This window comes from Pyrus communis, chromosome 14 (genome assembly GCF_041283825.1).
Source record: "Pyrus communis isolate YQ-2024b chromosome 14, ASM4128382v1, whole genome shotgun sequence".
Lineage (NCBI taxonomy): Eukaryota > Viridiplantae > Streptophyta > Magnoliopsida > Rosales > Rosaceae > Pyrus > Pyrus communis.
Window position 1 is genome coordinate 3,560,089 of NC_142578.1, and position 8,384 is coordinate 3,568,472.

General features: G+C 40.0%; 2 protein-coding genes across 3 annotated transcripts; both read right to left on the reverse strand.

Annotated features, from left to right (window-relative positions):
- Positions 1–67: 67 nt before the first annotated feature.
- Positions 68–2,989, reverse strand: LOC137712585 (putative myosin-binding protein 5). 2 transcript variants are annotated; one of them, XM_068451680.2, is made up of 4 exons: positions 1,943–2,989; positions 853–1,686; positions 438–697; positions 68–313 (listed from the first exon to the last, which is right to left on the reverse strand). In XM_068451680.2, the coding sequence occupies exons 1-3, from the start codon at positions 2,739–2,741 to the stop codon at positions 474–476; spliced, it is 1,857 nt and encodes a 618-aa protein (XP_068307781.1). In that variant the 5' UTR covers positions 2,742–2,989; the 3' UTR covers positions 68–313; positions 438–473. The 2 variants fall into 2 exon arrangements, with proteins under 2 accessions (XP_068307781.1, XP_068307782.1); XM_068451681.2 differs by having other exon boundaries at positions 853–1,683; positions 1,943–2,970.
- Positions 2,990–3,645: 656 nt separating this feature from the next.
- On the reverse strand, positions 3,646–8,332 carry LOC137712586 (polynucleotide 5'-hydroxyl-kinase NOL9). Its single transcript, XM_068451682.2, has 9 exons — positions 7,989–8,332; positions 7,628–7,725; positions 7,451–7,484; positions 6,572–6,744; positions 6,097–6,280; positions 5,470–5,650; positions 5,104–5,203; positions 4,719–4,846; positions 3,646–4,048 (listed from the first exon to the last, which is right to left on the reverse strand). Exons 1-9 carry the CDS (start codon positions 8,324–8,326, stop codon positions 3,995–3,997), a joined length of 1,290 nt encoding a protein of 429 aa, XP_068307783.2. The 5' UTR covers positions 8,327–8,332; the 3' UTR covers positions 3,646–3,994.
- Between the last annotated feature and the right edge of the window lie 52 nt (positions 8,333–8,384).

The following is an 8,384-nucleotide window of genomic DNA, read 5'->3' on the forward strand; positions in this document are numbered from 1 at the left end:
GAATTAGGTGGTTATCCAAGTGTTTTTTCAAGATTTACTTGTCGGGATACCGACGTGGCTCCATGGAGAGAGAAAAACTCTATTTAGAAAGAGAATACGAGCACAGAAAATTCATATGCTTTGGGATCCATACATGAAGCAACAACTCTAGTGTAACAGAAAAACTCTCTGGTGGACAAGAAACATGTATACTTCGAGCGATCCGTCTGCGGAGGTTCGCCTGGTCCTCCGCGGCGGGGTTTGCTCCTCAGCTGTGACGTTTTGGCCTCACCTTTTCTACCTTCTCTGGCATGGCCAACAATATCCTTGCATCCTTATAAACGCAAAACAATTACAAATGAGTTGAAATTTCAAGCTATCCGATCAAAGAGAAAAATGCTATCCTGTAAACCATGTAGAAGTAGTAGAATTGGTAAGAGGATTATAAGCAATTTTACCATCGGAAGTTCGGGACTATTAGGACGACGAAATATTTACGGTAACCCGCTGTTTTCCTCCGGGGGCATCATGACGAGATGCCGAAGCTTCTGTAAGTTTTGAGTTATCTCTGTCAAAAGTTTTGTTCCTTCACTATGTTTCTCAAGTGTCTTAGCTGCATGCTCTAGGAATCCTGTGTCTGACTCAAGGGCCTTCACCCTTTCACTAAGATGAGACAACAACGACAATTGCCTTGTTAGAGCAGCTTTACTTCCATTTCCTGCCATATTCGAAGCATAAATCGGTCATTTGTTCGAAATACAAAAGAGATGACATGCTCGTATTGTACTTCTGCGCGTGTAAGCGTGTGCGTGTACATAAATATGTATGTAATGTGTACGCGTGACCTCATGTGTGTATGTTCGAATATGTTACCTATCTCATCATCCGTATGATTCAGACCGTCAGGGCCCTGCAAAGAATAGAACCCCTTAGCGGAGTTGGTTTTCTTATCGAGTTTCTTCAACCGACCCAGGAGGTAGGTTTTCTCCCCCTTCAGAGGCTTCAAAGATTCAGCAAGGGCTCCCTCTAAGTTCTCCTCCTTTGATTGATCATTTTGTGTGTTTTCGCCATTAGGCTCGCCGGGAGAACTGCCGCAGTCATTTTTCCCTCTGCCCTCATCACCAGATTCGTAGGTGAATTCCTTCAGCAATCCGTATTTTTCTCTATACGCCTCTACTTCAGCTTCTATAAGTCTGAGCTCCTCCTCTCTCTTGGCAAGCAGATCATACGTCGCTTCCAGTGCTTCTTGGTCGTACTCCGCCTGTTCCTCCATCATTCTTTGATACTGCAAGGCTTCCATCTGAACAGCAGCCTTCTCTGCTTGTAGCCGGGTGATCATAGCCATTGCATTGTTCGCTGCCACAGCCGAAGCGCTTCTTTCTTCGTCTAGCTCCATGTACAATGCTATCAGCGACTTCCTATCTAACCGGACCTGCCTCTTCAACCGGTGCAAAATGGAATCACACTCTGCCTCATTTGAAGTGCTTCCCTCGACAGATTCTAAGGCATACTCGCCGGTTTTTTCAAGTGGCGATTTCCTTGAAATCCTCATTGCCACCCTAGGACTGTTTGTAGCTGAATCTGTAAGTGGGATTCCGAAAAACCTATTTCCTTTACCAAAAAGAGGAGTCCTGTTTGCATCATCAGCCAAATCTTCACCTTCTGTCAACAATGGCACTGTTGCAGCTTTGGGATCTTCCTTGACTGCTGCACAAATTCCATCCTCCGAATCAGTTCATGGTTGCGAAAATCAGAAAAAAAGAAAAGAAAAAAACGACACTTAAACAAGTTTGGGAAGTAATTTTTGCACGGCTATGCTTGTATATGGCCTTTCGACTGAATAAATCAAAAGAAAATGAATATGGCCTTTCGACTGAATAAATCAAAAGAGAATGAAGGCATATAAATAAATTTACAAGGACTTGAGCAGATAATGTATGTCAAGTTTTTACGTTTAACTCACACTGAGAGACACGATTAGGTGGTTGTGATTCATACTCGTCCTCTGGAAGCTCGGACTCATTGTCCGACATGAGTTTGAGTTCAGTGTACCGAATGTGGGGCAAGTCCAAGCTGCGATCATCACTTCTCAAGGGTGCTCGTGGAGAAGGCGCGGGAGCTTGTGCTAATGCGCTGCCATTTTTCCCCTTCGGGTAGGAGTTGGAAGTGGAGCTCATCTTCAATGGCACGCCACAACACGAACATGAAATGCAAACAATGCTGTTGCTCTTCTCAACCTGCCCTGCCCCCTCCTCCCACGTCCTTGCCGCAGGCACACTCAGCTGAATTTGGTGGTGATCATCCTCGACGAAGCACTCAAGATCCTTGTGCAAGATCCCAACTAAGGACTTGTACGTATCGCAGTCAGATTCTTTCTCCGTAGCAAACGAAAGAAGGCACGCCTCGCACATTTTTCTTATATCAGACAGTTTCTTGTGGTTGTGGCAATAAGCAAGATACGAAACATCTTTCCTATGAGCCTCACAAATGGAGTCATTGTAATAGAAATCTTGGTCTCTATGTACGAGAATGTGATCGATTCTGGTGCAGAGCCAGCAGGGGATTTGCAGCTCGAAGAACTTGGAGAATTCATTGGCAGCAAACGCAAGGAACCCGTCAACGAAGAGCAGAATGATCAGCGTCCATTCGAGCAAAGCGTAGACCACGAAATGTGGCAGCCTGCCCAGCTCTTGCTCAACATAACGAGTAAAAGATCGCTTTGTCATGTTGCTTTCGCGCTCTTCAAACACGAAAACAACCATAAAACCAAACAAATGCTGGCCTAATCCGTATCTGAATTCGTTTGGAAGCTAGAAGGAGAATGCGAAAATGGTGTCAAAAGTGCTTCCTCTCAAAAGTGCTTATTGGGCGGTGGCGAGATGGAAGATCATGACCTTGGCGGAGCACGAAAGCGTTCCGAGATCATGACCTCTCTCTCTCTGTCTGTGTGTAAAGTGTCTAAAAGAAGGAGAGGGCTAGGTTTTCCAAATCAAGGTTTTAAATTTTGGGTGGTGGAATTTTGCTGCCTATACATAGAAAAATACAAGAAAATTTGGATTTGACAAAAATGGCGGTTCTTAGGCTTAGCGTGTACCTGAAATAACGGTCTATCATGCACTTTCCAACCAACTGGATTTGTCTTAAACATCAGCGTTTTCTGGGAAGGGAGTTTTGAGCCACTGATTTGTCCAACTTGGAATGCTCTGTGTTCCAGAAAGAAATCTTGGGGTGTTAGGGATGTAAGTCTATCCTAAAGCCTTGGGCCATTTCTCGAATTTCAAAATGTTCGATGTGGCATTCCAGACCAATAATACAATGTGTTTTTTAAGTTTCTCATACGCAGACTACCAATGCAATTTAGCCTCGAAATTAAGAATTATATGGAAATAAAAAGTAAACAAAATCGAAGAATATAAATATGCAAGTATTATAGCCAGATTCGTTATTCTCTTCACATTAACGGGAAAAATTAGGGATCAGAAAAACATGTTAAATTCCCGTATGTAGCTTCTACTCCATACATAGCTCCACCAAAACATTAGAGATCAGACATACATTCATTCACACCCTACTGCAAATTGCTTATAGATTTGTCATCTACGAAACATGGCTTCTATACAATACAGCCATGCTACTTACTCCAGTAGAAATGTAGAATGTCGATGATGAAACTTCAACCGACCCATTCGGCATTTACGTTGCCTTTCTGTACCGCCCAGTAATTTGCTAACCGAACTGTACAGAAGAGTATAACGACAGTAAATTTGAAATTGCAATTCGGCAACTCACAGCAACAACATTACAAGTCAAGTATCGATAATGAGAATGTTTTTAGGTAAGTGTAAGAGTTTCAACAGATACTTTAAGTTTGTTATACATTTGTTTAATTGTGTAAGCATCAATTTGGAATTACATAATGCAGGAAGCTGCCCTGTTGCTTGACGTCGCTTGCACAGTGGGCAACTACTTCGCTTAATTGTTATAACCCCAATCAACTGTGAACTGTGGATGAGCTTTAGCTTGTAGACAGAACATTCGCAGACATATAAGGCGATATGCATCCCTGGACCTGAAAATTCAGTTGATTCAACAAGAGGAACAGATCAACTTTTATGAATCTTGCTCCTCCGAAGATTTTTACAGAATTAGCACTTCGATAAGATTGGATGAGATAGAAGATATATGTGTTAGGTGAGGCCTTACGCCAGTCCTGTTTCATTGAATGTAAGGGATACCTTTCATTTGGAGATATGAATGCAGGTCAAGGAAGTTAGAAGGTCATTGAGTCTTTTACGGTTCAGATAATATCAGAAATCAAGTTTTTCGTTAGATTTCCAATAAAGCAAAATGTAGCTGGCCAACGAAAGGATTCTGATTTTGTTCAGTGTGTGTGAGACTGTGAGTGCTTATGTGTATACTACTGAGGACATGCCCATAACATTCTCCTAGCTGTTTGTATAAACTCCCCTAACATGATGCTAATCAATATAGCAATATTGTCCCAGTGAAATTCTGTGAAGGGTATGGTACACGCCAGTCGGTGTTTTCCTATGCTCATAGCATCCCCTCTAATAGTGGGAAACTGATTGATTGACTATCCATGTAACAAGAACGTTTCATCCTGCTATAAGATCATATTGTACTGGGAAAAGGGAAAAGAATCCAAATTTTAATGCATGTGAGAGACTACAAAGAAGCAAACGTCTAAAACATCTATTACATGGGAGGGGTTCAGTTACCTGCAACAACACCATAGGAATTTGGATATAACCTTGCAGAAATAGATCGACCTTCTCCAGAGTGCCTCTTGGAACCGGTGTTATCACATATAGCAAGCCTTTGAAAGTGTCAATGCCTCTCACAATTCCTAATTAAGAAGGGCATCAACTGAAATGCATAAGAACCTTAGTTCACATTGATTGCTTCGACCTATCTATATATCTGCATCGCACCAACAATACAAACCTGGATCTCTAATAACATAAACATAAAAACCTACAGGATGGACTTTACTGCCACCACTAAACCAAGTTTCTTAATTTTTCTGCAAATTTGCAATTAAATCCACACCTATATATTAGATGAAATATAATTGACAAAATGTTGCAAAACAAAGAAACCTACCAAGACCAACACACCAAGGTAAATCCTTTGATCCTTCAGAGCTAACTGCCAACCCAACAATGGTTGCGTTCAAACTGTAGAAGATCTCAGCACCTGGGACCTAGCATAAAAGAACTAATTATTACAAGCCTTAATTGAAAATAATAATAATAACAATTAACAGTAATTCCCTTGGTTGTTGATACAAAAATCAAGGATACAAGGTATAAAAGTAATCACCAGTAAGGCTCTCTCTTAAATGTTCTAAACAACCTTACAGAAAACAGGTATAAATGCAAAATTTACTAGTACACGGAAAAGAAACCAAGATTTTAAAATTTCTAAAATCTGCAGTGAGCAGATCAACAGTCAGAACTTAGAACTGACCTGACAATGGAGATGTCTAATCTTAATGCTAGATATTGGAACTTCATAAGGAGGTTGAGAGGCCAAAGCATTAGCAAGTTCTTTGATTGTAGTAATGTTCAGGCCACTTGAAAAGCACTGCCTGAAATAAGCCATTATTCGTACATCACGCAACAGGTGTGCATCCTTTTGTACTAGAATCCTGCAGCACAACAAAGCTAATATGTCACAGAGACGTCCAGCACATCCATACAATCCCATGTCTTCTAGCCAGCATATGCTACTTAAGAAGCAAAATAATTTATGCAAATGACTGACACTTGATAACTTGATTCAATGATCTTGTATAAAAGAGGAATTCTTCTAAGCTTAACTATAAGTGATCACCTCCTACAAATACGTTAAGGAACATACTAAAGAGATTTGGTACTTGATCTGAAACTAATGAGAATTTAGATATAATAATAATGAAAGTAAAATTAATCAATCGATAAATGATTCTCGAATTAAAAAAATAATAATAATGATAATGAAATTAAAATTAATCAATGCACTGGAATCGTGGAAAAGAAATTAAAAAAAACAGTACAAATAAGCAGCATCAAAAATAAAAGTTTCCAGATATTCTTGAAGACGCTAAGAACTTACGATCTATTGAAAGAGTCCTGACGAGCTGAATTGATCTCTATCAGCTTGAGCATAGCGTCATGATCCTCATCTAACCAGAATACCCCACTTGGTAGATTCTTACTCTCGGCCGATATGTTTATTTTAACAACATGGGTAGGGGCAATATACCTCAACATATCCACCAATATATCATAACCAACACCTAGTACACAAGAGGAATAAGAAAATCATATATAATATTCATATCCAACCAGGCAATAATCATCAAAAGAAGATTCATAAAATAGCCACTTGGCCTTTGCCTCAAATGGTACATGGCTAGGGTGGAACTTGCACAAATCTTAGTTCATAATATAATCTACCGAAAGAACCAAAGAGGGGGGCAATTGACCAAGCGAAAGACAAACAAACAAGCAAACAAAACTACAGATTGGGAGAACGTGTTCAATGACAATTAAAAAAGAGGAGTAATTGGCCAAGTAAAAGAGCATACCTTTCACCCAGCCAGGTGTATTCACAACAAGAGGCAATCCGATCTTCTTGGTAGGTCTATCACTCTGGTTAAACAAGCAGTATTCCTTCTTATAATAATCATATAAAGCGAATATAGAATTCAAGTATGTTGTAGGATTCGTCTTCGAAGAAACATCACCAAAGAAAAGACATCTGAGAAAAAGGAAGAAATGATAAGTCATCAGATTCCAAGATTCCTTTCGTCCATTACATCAGACCTAGCATCACAAAATCCGTGCATAGCAGTTGGGGGGGGGGGAGAAAGAGAGAGAGAGAGAGAGAGAGAGAGAGAGAGATACAAAACCAGGAGGACTGAACTCAGGCTAACTAATCCTAGTTACATGGAATGTTGATAACAGATTCGTAGTTGTTGCAGCTACTTCCCATTTCAAATTTCGTGAACAGAACCTTTCCAGCTTTGTAATTATAATTTTAACTCCAAGTCTAGTTGATACTTTGTGATCTTTACGAATGCATACAGCTTTGACTATAGAGCAACTAAACTCTTCACTGAACCCTTAGTAAGTCCTAATTTTCATACCAATTGTCTTGCTCCTAAATTCCTCAATTTTTCTCAAGCTTCTACACTACTATTCCAAATACTATATAAAGAACCAAAATCTGCTACAACACTGATGAGCTAAATTGAAATCTTTATGGTAAAGAATATGACAAACCCTTTTCTCAGCTTGAAACTAGCAAAAAACAAAGTAACCTTGCTCCAAAGGAAGGTCATATTCATGCAGTCTCAAATAACAAGTATTCAGCCCTATATAATTGTCATCTACTACATGGTAAGTACTATAACCACTTCTTCTAACAAGTTCAAAACCATAACAAGGCAGAAAACTGTTCATACCTCTTCGGTGTCTTCAGATGCGGGATTGTCAAATCTAATTTTAACCAAAAAAGAAAAGGACACTCGATTAGCAATCAAACCGAACAAAACCGCTCATCTAACATGAATACATGATTAACAATCCTTTTAAATTCCAGAGCAAATTATTCACAATAAGTGCAGAAAATAAGCAATTGCCTGGAGTGACTTCATCTACTACAGTGAGAGACAAAAAACCAGGAGGACTGAACTCAGGTTGACCAACATCTGTATCCAAGTAACCAACTTTTTTATACCTGAAAACAAAATTACAGAAAAAAACATGGTAAAAATGCCCCAATCAAAATTCAAATTCAGAACAAACTCAGTAAAAAAAGATGAAAACTTTCAGTAAATTTTGCTTCCAAATTAGATAAAATTCAGGTAAATAAGGTGACCCAATTCAGCTAACACGAAAACAAACACAAAGAAATCAACTTTTACTAAAAACTGATCATCTGAGCCGTGAATTTAATCAACGAGTACAAAGAGGGGGAAGGGAGCTGAGCAGCTGACTGACCTCCGGAGAAGAATGTTGAGGAGGTGGCGGGAAAAGGTGGATTTTCCGCAGTTTTTGGCACCACATACTAAGGCAATGGGAGGCCGCGAAGTGACTGAATCGTACGCTATACAGTCTACTGCCTCGGACCACTCCGGCGATATGTAGATGTTCGCCGATGGAGTTTCGGTCGGCGAAGCCATTCCTCTCTCTTTTTCTCTCTCTAACTCTCTCTCTCTCTCTCTCTCTCTCTCTCTCTCTCTACTGTGTTGCTCTGGAGCAGAAGAAGAGCGGGTTGGAGGCAAAATTGCTACGGCGCATGCTGGTTTCGTTAATTTTCCAAACGGATAAAAAAGCATTTTACTTGGTTTGACCCGTGATTCCGGTTCGGATTCATTTTCGGGTTGGACAGTCGGT

Bases quoted from the DNA above. Each gene is read 5' to 3' on its own strand.
- LOC137712585 (XM_068451680.2), bottom strand. From the start codon at position 2,741: ATGGTTGTTTTCGTGTTTGAAGAGCGCGAAAGCAACATGACAAAGCGA. The intron at 1,687-1,942 runs GTGAGTTAAACG...GAATTTGTGCAG, and splicing joins ACCTAATCGTGTCTCTCAGT to CAGTCAAGGAAGATCCCAAA. The intron at 698-852 runs GTAACATATTCG...CGAATATGGCAG, and splicing joins TCATACGGATGATGAGATAG to GAAATGGAAGTAAAGCTGCT.
- LOC137712586 (XM_068451682.2), bottom strand. From the start codon at position 8,326: ATGCTTTTTTATCCGTTTGGAAAATTAACGAAACCAGCATGCGCCGTA. The intron at 5,204-5,469 runs GTCAGTTCTAAG...CTTTTATGCTAG, and splicing joins TTAGACATCTCCATTGTCAG to GTCCCAGGTGCTGAGATCTT. The intron at 4,847-5,103 runs GTAGGTTTCTTT...CTTCTTAATTAG, and splicing joins ACCTTGGTGTGTTGGTCTTG to GAATTGTGAGAGGCATTGAC.